A 25,701-nucleotide genomic window follows, 5' to 3' on the forward strand; every position below is an offset into this window, starting at 1 on the left:
ATTTGAGGCTGCCTTTCCAAACATATTCTCAAGCCACAGGGTCAGCAATGAATGTGGAATATCCTTCCAAGTTTTATTTCCTATTTATTAAAAACTCATCGTGCAAGGACATATTTGCAGTGTTGCTATTCAGGATGATTTTGTTTTCCAGTCTTTCTTTCCAATAGAATGATGCTGAAATCCCTCCAGCTTTCTGCATATAGACATAACTGCACTCTCCATTAGAACACCAGCATTACCATTTGAAGCTAAGAACACTGCTCTGGAGTTGTGTGTCTTTTATGTCAAACCTTGGGAATGGTGAGACTAATGTTCACATAGGAGCCTGTGCAAGGATTTTGTTTATGGATAAGCTGATATCAATGATTCCCCAGTAATCTACCCCACTGAAGGCTTGGCTTTAGGGGAAAGGAAGGAAGAAGGAAAAATTACAAAGAGTTTTGTTCTTTTTTTTTTTTTTTTTTTGCTTCTCTTACACCTCACCTGCCTGGGGTAGATTTTATTAAGAAGTTAAATGCCATCAGAAAACATCAGACCAGGCTGGTATAAACATGCACTCACTTTCATGTGCCTCTGCACAATGTGGGTAAATGATGCCTGGAGGCCTCTCCTGCCCCAGACCCTATACCTGGCAGCCATGTAGAATGAAGGACTGGCAGTGGTGGTGATCCCCAGGGAGCAGCCCTGCTCCCCACATGGTAACTCTTATTCTTGGGAAGGTCAGAATCAGGTGGAAGTGATTGAAGTCCCAGGGACAGCTGGGGTTGGCCCTACTACTGCTGAGAAATGCAGCCTTGGGAAGCATGGCTGGGGTGTGCAGGATCAAGGGGGGGCATTTTGGCATCTCTGGGATGTGGAAGGGGAGCTAAAAACAGTTTCACAAATGTTTCCAAACACAGATTGTGCCAATAAATCAGGAGAATGAACCTACAGCAGTGCAAAAGAAGCAAAGGTGTGTGAAAGGCAGCCAGAGTGGTCACTTAGACTTGCCAGGTCCCTGGTGGCCCTTTGATGTGCTACTGTGGCACGGCCACTCTGAAGTTCCATTGATGGCAAAGCCCCGGTGTCTGGTCTTGGCTCCAAGGCTGTGGGGCCAGTGACAGTCTGGCCTCATACACTCTTCTCTCCTTCCATGTGCTCCTTGGCTGGAGAGGGCTGCTTGTCCTGGCTGCTCTCTGGGCTGGGTTTGGCAGGAGGAGTGGGGCTGCTGGCGGTGGGCAGGAGGTTGGCAGACTGCAGCACGGCCTCTGAGTGCTCCCTGGCCTTCATGCGCAGTGCAGCCACACTGGCAGTGCGGTTGCTTTGGCAGCCGTACGTAGGCAGGAAGGACAGGCCCATGGGGTCTGGAACGCAGCATGAGCACAGTGGACTCCCTGAGAAGGAAGAAGACAAGGCAGCATCACTGCTGGGGAAGGGATACTCCCAATAGCAGGGCACCCTTGTGGGGATGGTCCTTTGACCTGGCCAGAGTGACTCACACTTGCAAGTGCCACAGCATGCACATTATCTTTCTGTCAACAGTCAAACTGGAGAAGGCAGGGATGGGGTTGGAATCTCAGGTGGCCTAAGTCCCCTCTTCAGTTGATATTTAATAGGTATGTAGATGCTTTCAAGATGTAGATTATTCCTAGAAAAGCTAGATCCTGCTTTGCTGGGGCCCACAGAGAAAGGCAGAATCATAGAATCATAGAATTGTTAAGGTTGGAATGACCAATAGTATCATCCAGTCCAGCCATCAGCCCATGTCTGTGACCACTCTAGACCATATCGCTTAGTGCAGCATCTGCCCTTTTCTTGAATGCCTCCACAGACAGTGATACTACCACTTCCCTGGACAACCTGTTCCAATCTTTTCTAAGAAGAAATTAATCCTACTATCCAACCTGAACCTCCCACAGTGTGACTTAAGACCACAGATTCTTGTCCCATCACTAGTTACCTGGGAAAAGAGGCCAAACTGCCACTTACTACAATATCCTTTCAGGTAGCTGTAGAGAGTTCATATATTGCAAGACAACCAGGTCACAGATGGAGCAAGTGAGCGCAAGCAGAGTAAGAAATGAGCAACAAAGTTTAGATTATGCAGCTTTCCCCACAGCCAAGGCGAAACTTGTCTCCAGCTCCTATCCCAAGTTACTGCTCTGTGTCTACCCTCAGTCCCGTGCTGGAGGTGTCCCTTGCCCTCTGCCTACACACCGAAGTCTGATCATTCTGGGCAGCAGCATTTGCTGCGTGTGAGGCTCCCAGCTGATACACAACAGCTGGGCTGCACACAATCTGACACAACAGTGTCTTCCTCTGATCTTTCCAAGCCAAGGACTTGCTTTAATTTCTGCAGTTAATATTTGAGTTAAATGGCTCATGACTAACCGATGGAACTAATAATCTGCAGGGAGCAGGTAGTTTTTCTCTTCCACTGCTGCACTTGCTAGCCAAGGGTCAGCACCCATTTGTGAGGGATGATGGCAGACAGTTGTTTGTTTTTAGGATGCTGGCAAGACTTCTCCACAACTGTTAGAAATTTGCAGTTTGCAGGTAAGGTTCTGGAGAAAAGAATTTTGTGATTGTTTTGAACACAACAAAAGCTTATAGCAAAATCCACTCAGTAACACATTTTTTGATACCACTAACTGTGCTCATTAGGTCATGTTTTGCCCTGCTGAAATGCAGCCAGTTTAGGGGTTCTGAATGGCCAGGTCTTTCACAAGAGAGAGGAGAGGGGGACTGGTGATTTAGAGTCCCTGCAGTCTGCAGGTCTTTCAGCTCTGGAAAGTCTTTTTTTTTTTCACTGCTAGTAAGTCCCTCTAACTTAAGGTTGGTTTCCAAAATGGAGCACATAAATGTCTCCCTGTTCATCAGCTGTCTTTGCACTGCTGTTCTCTCACACACTATGGTGTTCCACCAGAAATGAACACACTGCCAAGCAGGAGGAGGGGAAAAGTGGATAAGAGTCCATTTCAAAAGAACATAAACCAGTTCCAGCTCCTAAGAATAATTTTAATTCCATTGTTAGAGATGGATAAAATATTTAACAGCCTTCAGTACCAACCTAAGCTCTTTGCTTAATAATTAGAGCTGATATTACCCAGGGCTCTGCAACCTGAGGGTGCAGAGTTACCTGTAGTGGGAACTAGGATATCTAGCAATAATTCACCCATAAATCACTCCTTGCATTTTCACATAAAACTTCCAGGTTAAAACACTTGCAAACAACAGCTCCCACCTGAAAAAAATACAGAGCAGATAGTGTCATTTGCTCCACAATCTTGCTGGAGAATAAGAGAACAGGACTTAGCCCTATTTCTGTTTAATGTAAAAGGAAGATTGAATCTACCTTGCAATTGCCTGTATATGCAGGCAGCAAATCCAATGAAATCCATTGGACTTTTCTGGCATAAAGGCCCGGACAAACAGTATGTAAATCAGCTGCCCATTCAGTCAGCCTATGATGGATGGGGATGTGACCCAAGAAAGAGGCATCCAAGTATAGCAGACATTGGTATTTTCTTATATCTTATTGGAGTAGACCTGGGCTTATAGTGGGGGAGGAATTGTTCCTACTTAACATCTTCAGAGGAGTTTAGGCACCCAACTAACTCCCATGAAAATCAGTGAGGGTTAGACCTTTAGCCTTAGAACCCAATCCAGCTTTTTCTAGCATCTCTTGCAGTCTGATATCACTTTAATGGGATTTGGAGCAGGTTTATAATACAGACGGAGAGCTGTTTTCTTTCCTTCAGGAACTTACTGCCTCTTGTACACAAAATTAAAATGCACAATTAGATTTCCATTAACTTAGAGCAAATTCTGCTGAATTGATCTGAACCTCCACATATTCCAATATGAGATCATACTTTAAATGCTCAGCCTGAACATAAATACTTAATGTCATAAATACAGTCTGAAATATTTGATCCACTTGGCAGTTTAATTGATCTACTACAGAGACTGACAGGAAAAATTAAATTAGTTCTGTCTTGTCTCTGCCAACATTACATTTCAATTGTAATGATATTTGATCTACAATTTTGGTTGTGGACCTTTCTGGGCAGTTCCCAGGTTCAGTTTCAGCTTAGAGTGAGTTGGGAATGGGGCTCATATTGATACATGAGTATTTAAAATATATGTTTTCTATTTCAGCCCAACAGTTTAAAGGATTTAACAGGCAGTCCTTCCAAAATGCAGAAACTCAGTTCACTGCCTCTTGCAGTATTTGTGTATGTTAGTATTTAATGTGAACAGCTGAACAGCAAGATAAATAGGGGGAGGGAGGGGTGGAGGTGGACAGTAGGAAAAATTCACTTCTAAATTCTCCCTAGCCAATGCATTCTGTTTACTTTGCGGTGAAAATATTACGTTCATATTAAATATACTTTTTTTATAGTCACATAGGTTTGCTCGAATTCTAAGTCCTCAAAACCTCTAAAATCACCTCCACAAAGGTTGGAAGGTCAACAACAACCTTGAGTTCACAGTGTCATTTGCCAGTGAAAGCTGATTCAAAAGGAAGCTCCCTCTTGCTCTTCATATACTCTGCCAACATTATGTCTATTAGAGCCTGAGAAACAAGTGGATAAAACATAGGTGATTTTATCCAAACCTTTTAGAGCTGTGAAATAAAAGATTCAGAAGAATATGAGAGATATGGACTTAAATGCTGAAATGGGGAGACACCAGATACTTCCAGCGTCATTTAGAGTAGCCTGTTGAAGTTGTGAAGTTGTGGAAAAGGCATTTGTCAAACAGAACTCACTTGCTAATTTGCTATTTTACATGATCTGCCATAGTCACACTGAGAAAAGCCAGTATGTCTGTAACTGAGTACAAATTAATGACAGAGAAAACAGAGGAACTCCTGAGTTCTGATTCCAGTTCCCCAGTCTCAAGGTAAACAGAAGCACTTCAATTCAGTAAACACCAGTTCAGGGGTAAATCAGGTCCTTGAACACTTTTTTCTCAGCCTACATAGCATAATGATGTTGGGCAAATTCTCTTCATCTTTTCATAATAGAGATCAAAATGTAATGGATGAACAGCTCTAGCTGGGGTTTCTTTGTTGGTATGTTTTGTTTTTTTTTCCTGGATACTGCAATTAAGCTTCCCCTAATAGGAACAACAGCAACCACGGCAGCAACAAACCATAAAGGAACGTAATCAATGATGCCCTGGAATATCCACTTTGGTGGGCATAATGTAGTCTTGCTTTTCTATCAGTGAGTGGTGTGGAGGTGCCATAAAAACCAACTGAGCTATAACTTGCACAGAGCAGAGCCAGGAGTGAATTATGAAAGTAATTCCCTGACAAGTGTAATTATTTCTCTCCTCGTACACTGCACTTTGAATCACAGGGTCTGGGGAAATTTCAGCGGAAGGTAACAGATACACTTTTGGCCTCAGCCACCAGAAATGGTAGAACACTTCCGCTAAAAACCGGAGATTCTTGTTTACACCCATTAATAACATCTTCTGCATTAATGAATTGCATTCATGCTGTCATCCATTAAGAAGGTACTTTGAGGTCTCTCTGTGCACAGAATGCTAGCTTCTCCTGATGACTCTACTGTTATACAGCCCATAAATAAAACAAGTATTTTCCCTTCATATTTGAGGTCTGCAATTAAATCTACTAAATGGACTGCAGATGCATAGTTTACTGTAAGTGATTCATCTTGGAAGACCATGGAAATGTCAAAGTCACCACAATGAAGTAGCATTGTTGTCAAATTAGGACAATTTCAGAAAGTAACAAACAGCCAAAATTTCATCTGTGTGAGCTACACTTCTTCCAGACTATGGGCAGCAGTGAAGAACTAAAACCCTGAAGTAGAAAGCACAATAATCCACTAGCATTATGACATTATGCTAATTATTCAAAAGAGAAATTATACAGGGAGAACAGTTTTCAGCTCAGCTTCCAAAGCAGACCCAATCTCATGTTCCAGCTGTATCCACCAGCTACCCAGAAGCAGCATGAGTGGGACCCAGGAGTGCTGCTTGTTGAAGGGATGCAGAACCACACAGAGTGTGAAGCAAGCCTACAGAGCACCATGCAGCCTGTCCAAAAGCAAAGCTGCTGCCCTGTGCTAAGCTATCCTGAGATTTCTTGTCTTTGCTAGACTGACTTCATCTGAGAAGCTGTGCTTGTTATATCCTTACATTATGAATTATATACAGATAGCATGTACCCTATGTACTTTATGCAGCCTTGGAAATCTGGGGCTGGAGCCAAACCATCAAAGTCAGAGAAGGAGAGAGGTATTAGTTTCTTTATAAAAGACAGTGAATTCTCAGGTGGCAGAATGAAAACGGTCCCTGAGAGATGAAATAATTGTTAATTAGTTACATCACCATCATCACTTGTTATTCACTATATTGATTTTAATTGTCTTCTTCTAAAGCATCAGTCAAATATTACTCACTGACACCAACAAAGTGTTGGCTCACAAGCCCAACAAAGCACATCTTGCCTTCTCAAAAGGAAACAGCCTAAACTTCCCAGTGGTGTCTGATGTGCTCAGAGTGCCCTTTTGTTTGCAGATAGTTTTTACAGTCTTACTGGAGAATACCAGAATTGCTTTCCCAGTTGAGAGAATACACATCTATTTACAGGACTCACATAGAGGACCTCTTTATCAGTATTTCCTTTGAAATTTGAATAGAAGAAAGTCAGGTTATGCATCCACTGCTAGTGAAGAGTCTTTGTCTCTGGAGGAATTATTTTGCTTTCAAAAGCACAAAGAATTCCTGGTAGTTTCAAATTGTGGTCAGCATGAAGAGAGGTGCCAGGAAGAGCTCTTAGCCACACGACTTTTCAATAAAATATGCAAAATCTTGTGGAAAAAAAAAAAAAATAAAGCAAAATATTGGAATTTTATGCCCTGTGTTCAATTTGATGGGATTTTGTGTTGCTCAAAGTTCTCTGCTCTCAGAATCATCATGGTAGAGCTCAGTTAGTATTTCTGTTGCAAAATGAGACTAGATTCTGAAGAGAGATGCTTCAGAGACTTTATAAGGGTACAGAAGAACACATCAAAGCCAACATTTGACATTTCTGAGACCTAGCTGCAGAAGAAGCAGTTCAACCTAGCAAGCATGACTACATGCCAACAGACATACACAGAGCTCATGATAGGATCTGTAGCTGGGTTTCTTAAAATCATAATACCTTACAATATGCCCATCTCCTTGCACATATCTGGAGGCTTCTAGAGTCGCACAGAAAATGTAAACCAAAGTGTCTTAGCAAGGAACTGAAGGTGTAGCTGTACTCCAGATAGCTGCCCATCTCTAGCTGAATTACAAAAAATCTGTATTTTCATCTGGGAATGGTGTTTCAGGGACACTGTCTGTTAGCCTGGACAACTGACTGCCTAATGATTATATTTGCCTGAGATTGGGGAATAGGATTTTTCCTGTCCCCTGAACTGCTATCAAGCAAAAAAAGGAGATTATTAGTTTATCCATTCAGTGACTGTTCTGTAAAATCACAGAGAAGATGATCCATAGGTCTTCCAAATAAATAAAACGTTAAAAATCCTCATGACAAATGTTTAGTCTGTTTTTATTTCATTTTGCTGAGCAGCAATTTATTTCTATCATTTTCCTTAAAATTTAGCTACATTTGGGCATGAAACATGAGGAGGCATTGATACATTTAATAAATAAATAAATAGTTAAATAAATTTTAAGGAGGAAAGCATCCACTTCCACCTGAAATTATTTACTCAACACAATCATTCCTATTTTCACACCCAGGATGACATATGTCAGCAAATGTTTTTTTGCCCCCCTAACATAGCTTGTATCTACTCCAGAGAGGCTGTTCCTGCCCAGTAGAGAAGCTCATGGTCACAGAGCAGAAGTGGAGGGGACTGCACAGTCCCACAGCCACTGTCTGCCACACGGTTTGGATTGACTGTCATCCTTTGAGCTCTAGGGCTTAGGTCACTCCTCTGTGGCCTTTCTTGAATCAAAATCACCTACTAAAATGACACTTGCTGTGCCTTATTCTTTTTTCGGAAAGACGTGGGGAAAGAGGGAAGAGAGGACAGGACATTATACTTAATGCGAAACTCAGCAATTCAAATCTTTTCTTCAGGAATACACTTTGCACTGATTCAAACCAAAATACTCATGAGGAGAATGAGGTATGTCATGGAGCATAGCAGAAGACTATAGAGGACTTCAGTTTTCAGAGCAGAAGGTCCTCAGTGGGGAAATTTTCCTCACAAAATATTGCACCACTCTGAGCACAAAGCAAAGCTACGTGCCACTTTGTGCTTGGCAGTGCTATGAGACTGTACATCCTATAAATCTATAAATTGAATTCATCCTGCTTACACCCTTAGTCTTAGAAATTACTAGACTAGGAACAGCTAATGGATCAGCTGGCGATTTATTTTTAAAAGATGCATACTGCTGCTTTTTGCAGACCAAAGGGATATGGACACTGGATGTAAGCATCCCAATGCCTGGGTCCCATGGAATGTGGAATTACTTTGAATAGTTCTCTGTCCCCGTGCACTTGCCATGTTCAAGTTTTCAAGAGGATGCGCTGGTCAAGAGGAGAAAGGTCTAACAGTTACAGAGAAATAGTGCATAGGAAACTGCATGTGAAGAGTGGATGAGGTATCAGTAACAGTGCCAAGCAATGTATAATGCAAAAGGATGTGTATAATTAATTTATTAGCATAAATTTGGCTCTTAAAAGAACACATGCAAAGAAAACTTTAAAGGACCAAACCATACCTGCCTGCTAGCAAACCCTGACCTCACTAAAAATAACTGAGCAAAATGATCTTATCCGCAAACCATGCTACCAGGAGAGAACCATTCCTGTACCCATAGCATCAGTCATTGCAACTATCACCAATTGCAACAGAAAGGATCTACCACATACCAAGGGCTTTTCACTAGAAAAGGTGGGAGTATCCACCAAACATGATGGAGATGCTCTTTAAGCTGCTATCTGAAGTTAAAGTCACTTACCTTTGAGAGAGGCAACATGGGATAAAGCTTGTGCATAGGTGGCCGTGTTGAGAAGAGTCCCAGGCAGGCAGGAGGGGAAGAAGGGTCCTGCAGGACCGACTGCTCGACTCAGGCTGAGGGAGAGGAGAAAGCAGCTTTCAGAACTAGAACAGCTGACTCCAAAAACAGTGTATGTGGATGCACACCAACATACTCCCCAGGGCATAGTATCAATTTCATGATCATGGCTTGATGAAGTGTGAGAAGTGTCCAGACAACACTCAGACATATAGTCTGACTTTTGGGGGGCCTGGTGTGGAGCCAGGAATTGGACTCAGTGATCCTTATGGATCCCTTCCAGTTCAGGATATACTGTGGTTCTATGATTCTGTACTGCTGTCTTGAGAACCAACTGGAGGGGACTAAGCCTGTGTAACATCAGCCTCCCACAGCCACCAGTTCCTCACACCCACATGGGCATAAGGGAGTTGATGGTTGTTCATCTTCCAATGGTTTAGAATGAACTTGAAATTGATACTATCCAGGTGCAGGCTTAGCATCTAGCAATGCAGGTATGTATATAAACACAATGCATGCCTGTCCCAAAGAGCAGCAGCTGATTATTCTTACCTCTGCTGGATCTCCAGGCTCTCCTTTTTATTCCTGGTTTGATCAGCTGGAGAAGGGGAATTTAAGTTCCTGACAGGAGGTGCCACCTCTGCCATTGCTTCCTTAGAGCCCTCTTGGTCAGAAGCCCCCCTCTCTGTTTTCCTCCATTTAGCTCTTCGATTCTGGAACCACACCTGGAGCAGGAGATCAAGCCAGTCTGAGTGCCACATTCAGCCAAATGTAAAGCAAGTCAATAGTTGATGAATTTTTACACTGATGAGGATAAAATTTCCCCTTATTTGTGTCCATGTTTCTATCCTAGATGAGTCTTAATATTATATTTCTCCCTTGAATACTTATCTGTATGGAAAACAAGCCAAAAACAGGTCCAGGAGTTTTAAGAGTTTTTTTAGCTACCTTGGAGCAGATGCTCTGAAAGCACCATGTTTGAGGTGGAAAACGCCAAACCTCCCTCGAGGTCAAGGAATCCACACTTTAATACATGACTTCAAGTATAAGCAAGATTGTTATTATTCTCCTCCTCCAACACCATTTTAGTTAGCTGCCTTTTAATTGCATATATCAGCAAACGTTGAATAATGATTTTATCTATATTCTAAATTTAGAGCAGTTAAATGCAAAGCAAAATGCAGACACTTCCTTGTGTCTTAATTGAATGAAGGTCACAGCTATAACAACATTTAATTGAGCTATTTTTCATTATCATATTTTAATGACTTTGCACTGACAGTTCTCCTGCTTCTGAGGAAAGAGCATGATGAAGTCGTTTATTTCCCTATTTAGTTATTGTTTGACAACATCATCTTCGATTAAGACTCTGCTTTATAGCACATTAATCATATTTGAATGAGCAAGGGGTATAAATGTAAACATATCTCCCATCCTCTGTGTTTCCCCATGTTCCTGTATGAAAGCAGGCTAAACAAATGCTTGCATCTATTGTCTGTTTGCATAATAGCCAACAACAAGGCTAAACACCCGTTCTCAGCAATCCAATTGTCACCACCCCTATCTCACCCTTGCACCTTTCAGGAAGAAGTTATGATCTTCCACTTCTGAATGCTCAATAATTGTCCCATTTATCTCAATTTGCAGTTCAGTCTTTAGACACCAATAGCCAAAATGGCATTTTTTATTATTATTTTTAAGCCAGTACCTACAATGCACTGGCAAAAGGAGATTTTCATTTCCAAATAATAATCAGTTTAATTTGCCCGCATATGACCAATGATTCATGTTCAGATTTAATAATCAGGATCGCATAATCTGATTATAGGAGAAATAATTTGTTTACAATCCCCAATTTACTGCGGTGAATTCCATTATCTCTCTTCAGCCATTGGGTTTTAAGAGATACTAACATGACCCTAGGGAACAAAAGGCAAGCTATTATATTTCCTACAATTAGATCTTTGCATAGTCTTAACCCCAAGCACCTAAACAAAAAGAAAAAAAAGAAAAAAGGGAAAAAAAATAAAGAAAAATAAAGAAAAATAAACAGAAACAGCAAGTAGAAAAGCCCCATAAATAAAATGAATACATAATCGGGTTCAAAAAATGACTTGCAAGTCAGTGTGGATGCCTGCAGAGTTGCTCTCTTACAACTGCTGGAGTGCTGCTCTTAGTAGAGCTTGCAAACATTCAGACAAAGTCAATCTCTGATTTGGGCCAAAAAAAAGAAAAAAATAGAAGGAAAATAAAAGGGGGTGAAAGGGGGACAAAACGGGGAGGGGGTGGGAGAAATAAAGGAAGGAAGGGAAGAAGGAAAATGTGGAAGAGAGGAGGAAAAAGAGTGATCATGGCCAATGGCATTCATCGGATCTTATAAAAGGCATGGGAATTGCTCTACAGGCTCCTTAACCATCAGAATTAAGTGTTTCAAAAGTAGAGGAAAGGGAGAAAAGTTGAGGAGGTGGGAAGGCTCCTGCTGGCCTCAGGGCTCCCCCAGCTTCCCCAGCCCATGGCCTGCAGTGGTCCAAGTGGTCGCCAGAACCACATCTCAGCTCTTTTCTCCATGCACACCCCCTCCAAAAGCAAGGAAATGGATGTGCATGGATGTAATTTAGTACCTTGGAGACGCGGACAAATTAGTGTAGAACATTATCACTAGTTAATTATGAATGACCGATTAATCAACCTAATCTAATATTCCACATTATGTTGATGTTATTAAAGTGCATCATGAAAATGACAGATCGTCTTCATTTGCGTTCTTTGGCCAAATGTGCACTCTGCAGTCATGATGTCAAAAAAAAAAAAAAGAAAAGAAAAAAGAAAAAGAAAAAAAGTTTGCTGGTTTGAATCCCCAAGAGTTCAATCATCCCCAGGATGTTTACCTGCACCCGGGCCTCTGTCAGGTTGATTTTCATCGCCAGTTCTTCCCGAGTGAACACATCGGGGTAATGGGTTTGAGCAAAAACAGCTTCCAGTGCTTCGAGCTGGTGGAGAGGAGGAAAGTGGAGGTGTCAGGGGCAACTCCTTCCACTCGGGGTGGAGAGGATTCGGCACGTAACAGGGAAAGCGAAGCTGGGGAGGGCAGGAGATCGCGCACCTACCTGCTGCAGTGTGAAGGTGGTGCGGTTACGACGCTGCTTCCTGCGCAGGAACCCGTCGTCGAAGTCGCCGGCGGAGTGCGCTCCGAAGGGGGCAGTGCCTGCGGGTGAAGAGCCGCGGTAGGGTCGCGGGGAAGATGGGGGGGGGGCGATCCCGTCCTGCCGGCCCCCGCTTACCATCCCCAAGGGTGAGGGGCAACCTGCCCCCCGGAAAGGCTAGATTTCGGGTTACTTGGGTTTCTAAACAGTGGAAGGTGTGTTTGAGGAGGGGTGAACCCTCCCGGCCGGGTGTTTCAAGGGGCTCAAAGAGTTGACTGAGCACGAGTTTGTCCCTGTGGGAAGGCCGGGAAAGAGAAGGCAGCAGTCTGGGGTGCCTTGCTTAAACATCACTGCCCTTCCCTTCCCAGACAATGCAGAGTAAAACAGAACCAAACGAACAAGCAAACCCCGACAAGTCCTCAAGCCCCAGGCCCCCAACAACACAACTGAGGTTTCTCCACAAACCCCCTCGCAGAGCCCCCCCACCCGTGTCCTACGGCCCCGCTCCAGATCGGGCCATCGGGGCTGGGCAGCACACTCAGCCCGTAGTACCACTGGTCCCCTCCTCGCTGCAGCCCTTGACCATGTTCCTCTCAGAAACAAACGCCGTCCCGGTGACCCCGGAGCCTAGTCGCTTCCCTCCGGGCATTTGACAAGACATCCTCAGAAAGGGCTTTTCTGTTGCCGCTTCTTGGGTTTGTTTTTGGGGGTGTAAGGAAGCGGCGTTGCTATTGTCACTTGGGATGCTACACGCCAGGCGCTGTAACCCCGCACAGGGCAGCCGAGCTACTCCCCCCTCCGCTTCTGCCGCCCTCTGTCCTCGGGGGCTGCTCCCCAGCTCGGGACGCCAAAAGCACTCACCGGTTATAAAAAACAACAACCCCCCTCTCCTCCCACCAAACAGACAGAAGCATGTTTCCAAAGCTCTCTGCCAAAAACTAACGAACAAAGCCGTCCAGGCTCTCGGTGACGCCCAGCACGGCAACTTCGCGGAGCACACTTCGCAGCCGCCCTCCGTGCGTACCCGTGGTGGCCCCGCCCGGTGCGAGGTGGCAGAGCCGGGCCGGCTCCTGCAGCAGCGCTGCAATGGGACAAGGAGCGGGACAGGGAGCGTTGGGGGGCCGGGGCCGAGGCAGGGAGCGGGGGCCCGCACCAAGCTGCAGGTATATGCAAGGACGACACGGGGAAACCCCGAAGGATGCCTTTTTTTTTTTTTTATTCTTAAAGAAACAAAACGAAAAATGAAACAACCCACCCGATCAAAAACATCCTCAGAAATAAAGCGCTCAAAAAGAGAACCCTCCCAAATGTTTCTTTTTTTCTCTCTCTCCCTTTTTTTTTTTTTTTTTTTTTTGTATGTGTGTCTGTTTGATTTTTTTTTTTTTTCCAGCCGTGCCCCGTGTTTCCCCATCCTCCCACAGAATGTTTGTAAAATAACATGAAAGATTTATGCGGTCCCTTTGGCTGGAGGGAGGAGGCGTGACCACGTCCTGAAAGTGTCCCGATTACAGCCATGACACCAACATCTGTGCTGGGAGGGGAGAAAAGCATCTCTTTCGTAGCCTGAGGCTCAACTGCGGGATCGCTATCCGCGAAGGGGAGGCAGGTGGCAAAACGAGGGCGGGGGTAGGGAGGGGGGGGGTTGCTGGATTGTAAAAACAAGGCCTTTCCAACAGGAATCAAATTAAACAAACCCAAACCCATGCCATCTTTCTTTCCACCTTGTGACAAGAGGGAGGGGGGCAAAGGGTTGTGTTTGCTCTTGGAAAAAAACGAGGCGCTTTCAGATGGGACTGTTTCTATAGATCCGCATCTCATCTCGGCACGCTCCCTGTGCGAGGACAGCCGGAGCGCAGCAACCCCTCCACCCTAGCACACACGAACCCTCAGCCCCGTCCCCGCACGGCCCCACTCACCCTCGAGCTGCGGGGGGCAGTGGAAGTAGAACATGGCCCCGCTGCCGGGCTGCAGCCCGCTGACCCCCGCGTCGGCACCGCGTCCCCCGCCGGGCACCGCCGAGGGCTCTGCTGCCGACCTGGGGACAGAGAGGGAAAGAACAGAGCAGGTGAACAGCCAGAAGGAAACACCCTGAAACTCCCTGTTGAGCCCAGAGCCAGCCCAGATAGGGCAGAGAAAGTCCTATCTAAAGCTGCTTGCAGTGAGCTGAAAAGCCAAAGACAGAACACTCCATGGTAGGTGCACAGCAATCAGAACCAGCAAAAGTTTGTTGCTTCTTTTTTTCTCTTCCTTTTTCTCTTCAAATAGCTAACTGTCTACCTATCATTCTGCTACCTATGCATCTATCGAAGCATCCACCAATCCATCTGATTATCTCTTCCATCCATCCATCTATGCATCTGTCTATCCACGTATTTATCCATCTTTCTATCAGTACATATAATCACTTCAATGATTTCCCTCAGGAGTAAATAATAATATAAAGAAAAACACTTACTTAGAGCTAGGAATGAGCTGTTTAACAGACAAATCAAACAGGACTGTTTTACCTAAATAAAGAGCAATAAAACCTAAAGGCTGTCTTCTTTCTAAAGCATCCAAATACACACTGGGAGCTGTGATCAGGTTGGAAACCAATGTCCTCAGCAAGAAAAAAAAAAAAAAAAAAAAAAAAAAGTTCAAATTTACATGCAGTCATATAAAAAAATCCAGAAGACAAATAAAAATAGTAATCCATACCTAAACCGAACTGAAGTAAAAATCACCAGTAAGGTTTGGGATATTTTGCACTGCAATAAGGTGCTGTGAGTTGTTGGCTGCAGAGACAGAAGGGCTCTGTGGAGTTCTGGAAGTGGCCAGATGTCTTTATATCTGTCTACAGCATGCTCTGCCTCTCAGCACTTGCCTTTATAATCTCACGCATAATTGGCCTTAATCTGATTATTTCCAGCGCTGTCTACAGTGAGTAACTTGGATAGGTCTATTGGGCCCTACAAATGGCCCACGTGGTGTGTAGAGGAGGGAAAAAGAAAAAAAAAAAAAGAAAGAAAAAAAAACAAAGATGAAACAAAAAAAAAAAAAAAGATGAAAAGAACAAAACCCATCATTTCTCAGCAAACATCAGGAATGTGAGCGGCAACAACAAAATCCCATTATTTTTCCGAGTCTTCGCGCTCCGGAGCCCGGCGGCTCCCGGCGGCGGCCCGCGGACCTTGGGGTGCTCCGGGCTGCGGGGTCGGGGGGCGCTCCGAGCCGTGCTGTGCCGAGCCGTGCCGAGCCGAGTCGAGCCGTTTCCGCCGCCCGGACCCGGCGCTGACAAAGCGGCTGCTAATTGCCGCCGGCTGGGTTTTGGGGGGCCGCTCTGCACACGCCTCGCCTTTCCAAGCGATCGTACCGCAGCAAAGTTTGATTTTGTTCACAGCGAGGGGTCTCTGGATTTATGCTCGCTTCCCGTCTGCAAATGATATGCGGCGGGACCCTTTGCAATTACTTTTAAAATGCATCCGAGACATAGGCTCAGCGGAGAGAGATGGCCCTTGCCTCAGCCCGGGTGAAAATTAGACTTTAAAGTACCCAGATGAAATTTTCAAGTCAGGGACGCGGGATTGGATCAAATCACATAAACTGCAAAAAAAGCAAGTATAATGGCACATAATTGGTTCTGTAATAGCATTACACAAGGATAATAGCCTGTTATGGCCCCCTGCACATTAAGTGCTTCCCTGGCGTAAAGCCTTTATGATATTAAAGGGGGAATATAATGATATTTTGGTTATTAAATGCGTGTAATTAATTTATGCACCACTGAAAATAAAGTTGGTATTATGACCCACTCAAGATGCATCAGAAGATGTAAGTCAGACAACTGTTGATAAGTTCTGGTGTCTATGTTTCGTCTAGACTGCTGATTTTATTTTGGAACAATTGCTTCTCCAGCAGACTACACAAATTTAATATTTCATAAACATTGTAATGTTCTGTACAGGAAGGGCGAGCAAATCTACACAGGCTCTCTTAGATCTGATGGGAGTTTAAAGATGTAGCACGTTCATACCAGAGCAAAAAAGATACAGATGATACAGGTGCAGAAATAGAGAGATTTTAAAGAGACAATGTCTTTGGAAAGTTATTCTGCATGTGATCTCATTAAATAGATACTAATAAGCCTTAGAAATATCACCTGCTCTATCTCCCTTTCACACTAGGAGTAGCTGCAGAAATTCCCCTAATGTATATTCAGGCTGGAATAGTGTTTCAGAATTGTATTATTTTAGGAAAGCAAGGTAAAATCAGAGATCCCAACAAACCTTATCTCATCCATTCACCTAGAATTTTTGCATACTGCTGAGAGATTTAGAAAGCCACAGACATGCGTGTTTATATATAAATTTGTTTATATGTATACACATACATAGAGGCTTTTAAGGAAATTGCCATTTGACAGCAAACATTATTGACTTACCATCCAGGCAAGTCTCCGGACAGCAGCGTATACCATGAATCGAGCTGGCTTTTACAGCACCGTGCACAAACAATGTTCTGAATCCGAGTGCACTCCTTAAAATAGCCACACACACTTTAGGTCAATTAACCTTAAAAAGAAAAACATAACCCAGAGGTACTGCCTGTATCTTATCTGCCAGCCTCTGCATCCTGAATTTTAAAATCCACACAGGGCAAGTACCGTGGGATCCCTTTGCATGGAGACAGATGTGCCTTATCCTTTCTTCTCTCTGATGCTGGAGAGAGAGTGAAAGTGAATGTTTTATCTTAAGAACCCTTAATAAAATAATAATAACTTCATTATGGCACTCTAAGGCCTCACTCTAGTCAGGGGTCTGCATTGCTCTTTTGGTTCCAAGACTCACTTTCTCCAGCAGTTTGAAGCCTGCAAGTTCAGCGTATTGCAGGAGGCACAGAGGGTGAAATGGAGCACAGAGAAGTGCTCCAAGTCTGCTTTTTGAATAGAAGCTGTACGCCCCTGAGCTGGTTGGCTCAACTTTCTCCCAAGGAGTAGCAGCTGCAAAACAAGGAGATAACTAAGCAATATATAATCCCCCACCCCTCTCCAGTTTGCTGCCTGTTTAATTTTAATGCCCGAGACGTGGGGTAGACATAATTAAAAGTTAGAGCTTGGGAGTCCTGGGTGCCGTCCTCCGGCGGGCCGAGCCCTGGGGCGCGTTTGAGCACCACGGAGAGCTCCGCACCCCTCTCTTCATTGCCCGGCAAGGCGGCTGATCGGCGCGTCCTGCCGGGAGAAGAGCGGGGACACTCCTTTCTCCGTAAGCAAGACTGCAGTCAGCGCTGTTTCTACGTCTCTCCGTGCCCTCCTTTTATGGACGCTTGCCTGCGAAGTTGGGAACTCCAGGAAAATGATGAAGAAATTGCGGCTAGTCATGGGATGGTATTCCTCCTGTACCTCTTCTCGTCTATGTACCAAAGACCAGCATTAAAAACAGTCTGAAGCATGAAATAAAATACAGAGTTGAGCTATTTCAGAAACAAACAAACAAAAAAACCCTTCCTGTGCAAAGTCGTTAAAGTCTGTCACACACATACTTACTGTCACCATCATCATCCTTATAATTAACAAGCCTGCAAATAACAGTCCAAGTAATATTTAAAAAATACAATACAATTAGAACAGACATTCTGCTGATTCCATCTGTCTTAAAGCAAGACTGTTCCCATGCTGCACAGACAAACACATCCCTTCTAATTTTTCTACCGTGACAGTGAAACTCTGGACTGAACTGACAGGTAAAGCAACTGAATTGACATCTACCTTGAGAGCCCTCAGCTTTGAGGGGATCATTTGTAAAACTCAAGAAAGTCTGACTGGCTCAGGTTTGATGAAGTGTCTCTCTTGTCTTTTCATGTTCAAACACCTACTTTCCCATGGTTTTTAATACCTGACTACAAAAAAAGACTAGCATCTAAAAGGTTATTTTACCCTAATTCATGTGCAGTAAAATGTATTTTCCAATTAACCAAATTTGCCGATTTGTCCCGCTTGGACACTCTTATAATTTATAATGTAAAAGTGTTCTTTCTTTATCTAAAGACCAAGGTGACTGCTTTTAATTTTCTGTAACCTCTTTACACTTGATGTTCACCAGACTCATAATGTTAATTGGCTTCATATACGGATCATCAGTTTAATGAAGGAATAAATCCTATGTTGCTTTATGTCCCTCTGTTTTAACAATGATTGCTTTAATGAAGAATGTGACGTGTTTGAAATCAAAGCTGCAGGAGACATTAGAGGTTTTTTTGTTTTTGTTATTTTTTAAAAAATTATGATTGGAATGCTTGTTTAAGGTTAAAACCATGAGATTTCCATGTTTCAAATGGTTTTATTTAAATCATTTTCCATGGAAAATACTGACACATTCTTCAGCAAATATCCTTTTCTTTCTAATTATGACTACAGACTGAGTAACACAATTTTGCAGTATAAACATCCCAATTAGATTATTAAAATATCTCTGAGCTGATTTTATACTACTGCAGTTTTAATTCAGAGTTTTACTTAAGCTCCTACCGAGTTCAAAAGGAGTTATGTTTGCCTAAATAAGGAGTATTTGTATATAACAAATACTTCCCTTCATCAACCTACTGTGTCTTCACTGTTCCTATGTGGATGAAGAAAAGTATAGGGGAGAAAGAACTGTCAGTTCACACACAAAAGCTCTGCATTGCCGTAATCTATTTCTCCCCATGGGGATTTTAGGATTTCGGGAGCAATGGTAAAATGTAATGAAATGCGGGCTCACAGAGATAGGTGACTGCAAATCAGAGCATCAATTAGGCCAAACTGGAAAGCAACAATTACACCAAACTGCATGTGCTATCTCCACTAGCTACAGAAGGTTTAAAACACAAAGCAAATGCATTTTTGTAATTCAACTTTTATGTTCTTGGTTCCACTTACAATGAAAATAAGCTTTTCTTCTTCATTTTTTCTCTGATGAGAAGCGCGTATATTTTTTCTCTTATTTGGAAGCTGCTGACTGCACTGAAATTACATGATCCTTATATATGAGAACATGCAGTATAGAAGAGGAAATACTCTAATCAAAGCCTGTGCTAAGCAGTCAGTGGACAGACATTTTAGGATGTAGCAGAGGAAGTGGATGGGAGGGGAAGGATATTGGCTAAAATTCCTTACCACTGAGAAGTTATTCAAGTGTGCCAGTCCAGATAGCGTAGCGTCTTTGGTCTCCACAGGTACCACACTCACTGAACACAGATCACAACAACCTAAACACACCTTCTCCCAACTCTGCCTCTTCCGTACTGTGACCATGTCTGAGAGAACTTTGTACTGCCTTTCAAAGATGCACAGAACTGTAACCCATAGCCATCACTGTGTAAGCATGCAGATGACAGCCCATAAACCATGCTTTGCCTTACCATTCCATGGAGAACAAAAGGATACTCTATGGCATCCCTATACACACAGGACAGTTGCCTGCTAGGAGGCAACTACTCCAAGGGCAACATTTCTCTCTGGGGCTGTACTTTCACTGAACCTGTGTTCGGTTGCTGCGCTTGCTAACATTTGAAATGACTCAGTTCAGGCCAGAACTACACCAGTATTTGTTGATGCAAAACAACACTGATTTTCAGGGGGACTGTATGTTGCATTTTGGGTTTTGTTGGGTTTATTATTATTTTTTAAATGAAGATATCAGTGCTCTTTCCCACTAAAATGAGTCTTCTAAACAAGATTTGTGAGAAGACATTTCCAAGGGAGTAGCTTTAAGAGTAAGAAAAATCAGTAGCGTTACTTGGAATTGGAAAATTAGGCACAGAAAAGTTGACAGTTTCCTCAGGCCGTCTATAATGAACAACTATAGCACAAGAGAGCAGTGGACTTAGAGTAGATAAGCCAACATCTTAATCATTTGACTTGCCTATATCCTAGAAGCTGCTGCTCTAATTTGCCAGATTCTAACATATTTTGAAAATATAACAGATTTTACATAAATATGGGTGACACTATTATTGATACTACATGCCTTGGTCAAAGGTGGAAAAATGATTTTATTGCCCATAAAGCACACAGAAGGAATAGAAGATAGAAAGCTGTGAAAGCTGTAGATGCCAAAGCTAAAAACTGAAAGACATGTTATAACTCAGATTTAGGTTTTCATTCTCATTGTGTGGCCCTTATTTTACCATAGACTTGACAGTTCATTTGTACCTTGAAATATATGTCACTAGTACAATTGTTTAGCCTGCTTTGCTTTAAAGGAGCATATTTAGGAACAAGAATATAATATTCTCAGGTACATCTGTCCAAGTTCAGACTCCTTATCCACACAGAGCCTGTAAAAGAATGGCATGATTTTCAAAGATGCTGACTATTAACAAGAAATTAAAAGTGACTTTAGAAACCCTGAAAATGGCTCACTGTTTCCAGAACTGTGGGGTCTCTACGCCTATATCATATCTTGTATCAACAAGGCATGGTAACTTGATTTCTGGCAGAATAACCTGGCCTTAGAACTCCACTTGAGTATGGAGATGTTCCAATACTATGTTAATAGTGTTTCGAGAGGTATTTTGATGCTATCATAAACTTGTTCTTCATCGGATGGGGTAAAGCCAAAACTTCTTCTTATTGCATTGCGATAAATTCTTTTGTTCATTCAGAAATAGCACAAATACATGATTAAATTTTCTTCCCCTCCCCCCCCTTTTTTCTTCTTCTTGTGATGCGCAACATTTTATATGTAGCACCACCTCAGTGTTTCTGCCTATACTTCTAGCCATTCTTAAGTTCAAGCTGATTTCATTCCTGCTCTATCTTTTAGTATTTGATTTGATGGGAAACTGAAACTATGCTTTTCTCTATTCAAATCCCTCTGGAGATATTTCCAAGATCTGGATGCTCTGCACTTGAGTATTTCTAATGAAAGGCATTGCTGAAACAACACTGATAATGGTGTTCACTGATGTTCAGAGATTTGTTGATTTAGAGAATGAGATAGAACCATTTAAACAAGCTGAATATTACATGAATGAAGGAAAGGAAGAAGTAATAATTCATTCTTTGAGCTAAAGAATAAGGCAGTGCAGGGCCATGCAAAATTTAGAAGCCAAATTTGCAGAACTTTTTAAAAGAAATTCAACTCAAAAAAACATCCATGCTACCTTTCAACTCTAGTTTCATTAATCTTATCTTTCTCTTAAACTAGGACCATCAAATCCTCTCTCCACAACTTCCTGTGTCTTCTGTACCAATTTCTTACCTTAAAATTCAGTTCCTATCACTGTTTCAGGCACTTTGTAGCATTTGGTCTTCCTAAGAAGTAAGTCTGAAAGTCTTCAAATAGGGCTTTGAACAGAAACAAGTTATCACAGGTTTCAGTACTTGCAAGGTCACTTACTTAACAATGAAAGATGCATAAACTAATTTTGAGGTTTATTTACGGCAAAATAGCAGTTACCAAAACATGCCAATCTCATGGCACTGTGTGGTGAAGAGGGAAAGGTTGGATAGCCTTGAGGAGCATGGAGCTCTGAAACACTGATGGACGTCTTGAACTGAAGTTTGTTCAAGAAACAAGATATAATTGCATGAGCTGTCATCTGAGAAACAGCAGGAAAAAAATGGAATTGCCATTAATGAGTTTGTTTACTCTGTCTGGTTGGGTGGGAGCAGAGAACCTGTTGGCATCCTCTAGAATTTATTTAGGGTTTGCAATGCCCAAAGACATCACTTATTTATTTATTTTAAAATGGGTTTGTTTTCTCAGCCTACCCTTGGACAAATATTTATATTTTCAAACTTCAATTTACATTGCATTTCAGTTTCAGTCTCAAGTCCCAGAACACAAATTTCTTGCAAACCAGATCAAGAAGAAACTTGGTCAGAATATTTTACTTATTTCTATATATAAAGATTAAATGTTGAGCAGTGAACAGTGAAGCTGTTCTCAAGGAAAGGAAGAAAGGAAGAAAACCATACCCTTTGGACATTTTGTACAAACAATAATAATAATAATAATAATAATAATAATAATAATAATAATAATAAAACTTTTGAAAATATCCACTAAGGAGAACCAGAGGGGAACTTCAGTGGGTGTGAACCACGCACAAAGAATCAGCAGCTGCAGGATCCTCCAGGGGAGGGAGCTGGTAGGCAACTGAAAATGGCAACTGCGTGCAGCATATGACTCCCATCCCTGCACCGGTGTCCCAAGGCTCTCAGGACAGTTTGGAAAGTCACTTGGTGACTGCAAGTGTGGTATTAGCTAGGACTTAGACTTATGGTTCGACTCTAAGATTATCAGACTGCAAAATTAGGGCTGAAAATGCAGCACCTCTCAAAATGTACCCCTGTGAGTTAGAAAGACTTACTGCAATAATAACTGTTAAATGATACAACAGATTATTGTTTTCTGAATGAAAGGACCCTAGGAGTCTTCAAGACATCTCAGAAGCGATATGTATGTGTTAGTTATTTGCTGACCTATTTTCCATCAGAAAACTAAAAAGCAATATGTTGCATAATTGAACAATACTGTATGAAAATAAACCATCCACTTTGATTTCATGATCCAGGCAATTATCAAGTCAACCTGTGTGAAACTCCCACGGTAACATGTAAATAAGTTCACTCAGGAACAGTGGGTTTCTAGAGTCTAGAGAATTTAGGAAAAATTCTGCATTGCCACAGCATTAAAATAAATGTTAAATTTTGTTGGTGGTGGTTGGTTGTGGTTTTTGTTTGTTTATTTGTTTGTTTTTAAACAAGATAACATACTAAAAACAAACAAAAACAAACAAACAAACAAAAAAGCAGAAAAACTCTGTCAAAAGCCAGTGCTAATACTAAATAACACATTTTGGAAATGCGAAGTTATTCGGGACGCTAAAATATAAGTACCATACAGACTTCAAATGCAAAGTCCTGGGAGAGAACAGCTGATTCCTTTCAAGCCAACTGGATGATGCAAAAACAGAATCTGTGCTGACCTGCAACCACTGATACTGGCTTTATGCTGCCTAGTAATTCTGCCTAACCTGATAGTTCAAAGTTAACTAAACAAGATTTTTGAGAGTAGATCTGAACCAGTATACTGGGACTAGTGCCACTGCACTGCTTTTTGTCATGTGGTCTGGATTTACAGCATCACCAAATCACAGTTTCAGTTAAAGGTCGATTGTTTCTCAGAAACAGGTCATTTTCCCACTTATGGGCAAAATTCACAGTTTTTGTTTACCAGAATGAAAACAGGCTGTAATCTAGCTCTGAATTAGGGCAGTTAGTATCTGCATGAATCTATAATTGCACATATCCACACAACAAAAAGAAGTTAGCAGTCTCTCTCATTCTCTGAATGGTTTCGAGCAATGAACCCAGTAGGAAGAATGAAAACATACAATTAACTGCTGTAAGGCCCAATTGTCTAATTCACCACAGGTCAGTTCACACCTACTAACTGCTCTCCTTGAAGGTGAGTTATACTGAGCACCACAAGGGGAAAAGTGGCCTAGGTGTGACCTATTTGTGTATGAGGCCATTGAAATGCATCCCCTGGATGTGGCAATGTTCACAGATTAGGCTGGAACACCCACCTCTGTTATAGATAAGTAACACCATCCTTTGGGAAGCAGTTCGAGATGAAGCAGAAGGAAGGCAAACGGGAATGTATTAAGGTGTTGTAATGTGGTTCTGTGTAAAAGTCCACATGTAAAACACTCGTGTTTCTTTACAAACTGAAGCAGCTGCAATCTTAAAGGATGGGAGGCGATCTGGAAAGGAAGCCCAGGAACTTTGCTTCTCTCCTTACAGGAGGAAAGTTCCAGGGCTACGAACCAAATGCTACCTTCCACAGATCTTTTCAATGAAGTACATAAATGCCACTCTTCCTACAAGGAGAATGGCTGCACACCCCAGGGGAAGTAGAGATAAATCAGAGCATTCCTAACAGGGTGCAGAGCAGAGACCTTCCAACTGCTCACTGCACTGCTGTGCTCCAGCCTCTTTATAATAGAATTACGGCATCAACATGTTGGAAAAGACCACTGAGGTCATGTAGTCCAATCATCAACACACCCCCCCGACTACCAGCCATGCACTTCAGTGCCACATCTACATGATTCTTGAACACCTCTGGAGACAGTGGCTCCACTTCCACCACTTCCCAGTGCAGCCTGTGCCAGTGCATTTAAAGTCTTTCTGAGAAGAAATTTTTCCTGATATCCAACCTGAACCGCCCCTGATGTAACTTAAGGCCATTACCTCTCATTCTATCTGGCCCCCACCTTACTACAATATCTTCTCCCTTAAAAAGAATCATCTCCAACCTGTCCCCCAAGGCCAATCCCTTCTGCCTCACCAGTCACCAAACGTTCCCAGCACACTTCCTATGTTTCAGTGCCAAGAAGCAGCTTCCTCTATGTGTGATAACAGAAGCACCTCAGCAGCCCCTTATAAGATGAATGGTTCTACAAACGGGAGACCACAGAACTGTATCTCTTATGGGTCTGTGTTCTTCCTACAGCATACCCAGAGACCACTAACATCCTGCTGCAGAAGTAACTGGGCCAGGTTTGGTGCTCTCCCACTGTACAATAACCAACAGGATGTGACAGCATACCTCACTTACCTGAGCTGCTTTAGCTCCAAATCCAGATCATCCTCTGAGGAATCCTCAGTGTTTATCCCAGGGTGTTTTGCTACCATTCCTTAGCGTTGTTGCAATGTAACATAAAATAACAACTTCATCTGGTGCCACCATTTCTGTTCTAGACTATCCATTCTGAAGACAGTCTATATTCCTTTCAAAACCATAGCTGTTGTTTTTTTGGCATCCCACCTAAGTGTGCCACATTCAGCTAAAACAAAAGTCCCAAATCATAGCATTCCTTAGTCTAGAATTCTTATTTATTTCAATTAACTAATAGAAAAAAGAGCATCTTCATTATATATATAAATAAATATATATATAACAGGAACATACTTATGCTTAATTGTTATTCTAATTACAAGTTCTGGTGCAGCGTAAATTTTTTCCCTTGGCATTATTATGAACCTCATTTCCTTACAAAGTCCAGGATAAACAATTCCAATATATTTTGTTTTAATTATAAGGGTTTAATGGGGCATAATGAGACTATGTTGAGTGGTGCAGAAAAAAATAATAATTTAATATGTGCAAAACTACTCAGTGCTCCTAGCTTGACTGTGCGTATTTCACCAACTGTGGTGCAGCACTGTGTTCACTAATATTCAGTATTACATAGTAAAAAGTTTACCTGGTTTTCAAAGGAAAAAAAATATTTTTCTTGGCATCTAAAACAATAGGACAATTAAAAAAAATAAAATAAAATAAAAGGATAATTCCCTGAGTTGCAGTGAAAGATGCATCTGATACACAGCTGATGGTTCTAGAACCATTCATCATGTTATGAACAGAAGACTGGAGTGTGTTGCATGCAAAAGCTGCCTCCACTAGTCTGTTCCAAAGGCAGTCCTTCTCCCAATGTTAATTGGCAGTGAAAACTGCTGGCTTCAGTTCTTAGCATAGCATAG

At 42.3% G+C, this 25,701-nt stretch overlaps 1 protein-coding gene across 1 annotated transcript; it reads right to left on the minus strand.

The window, feature by feature from the left end:
* Window positions 1-546: 546 nt before the first annotated feature.
* Window positions 547-24,852, minus strand: DRGX (dorsal root ganglia homeobox). The gene is made up of 9 exons (XM_015866524.2): window positions 24,776-24,852; window positions 17,369-17,575; window positions 16,609-16,722; window positions 14,105-14,223; window positions 12,153-12,250; window positions 11,934-12,035; window positions 9,598-9,770; window positions 8,989-9,101; window positions 547-1,373 (listed from the first exon to the last, which is right to left on the minus strand). The coding sequence occupies exons 1-9, from the start codon at window positions 24,850-24,852 to the stop codon at window positions 1,111-1,113; spliced, it is 1,266 nt and encodes a 421-aa protein (XP_015722010.2). The 3' UTR covers window positions 547-1,110.
* Between the last annotated feature and the right edge of the window lie 849 nt (window positions 24,853-25,701).

This window comes from Coturnix japonica, chromosome 6 (assembly GCF_001577835.2).
Source record: "Coturnix japonica isolate 7356 chromosome 6, Coturnix japonica 2.1, whole genome shotgun sequence".
NCBI classification, from domain to species: Eukaryota; Metazoa; Chordata; class Aves; order Galliformes; family Phasianidae; genus Coturnix; species Coturnix japonica.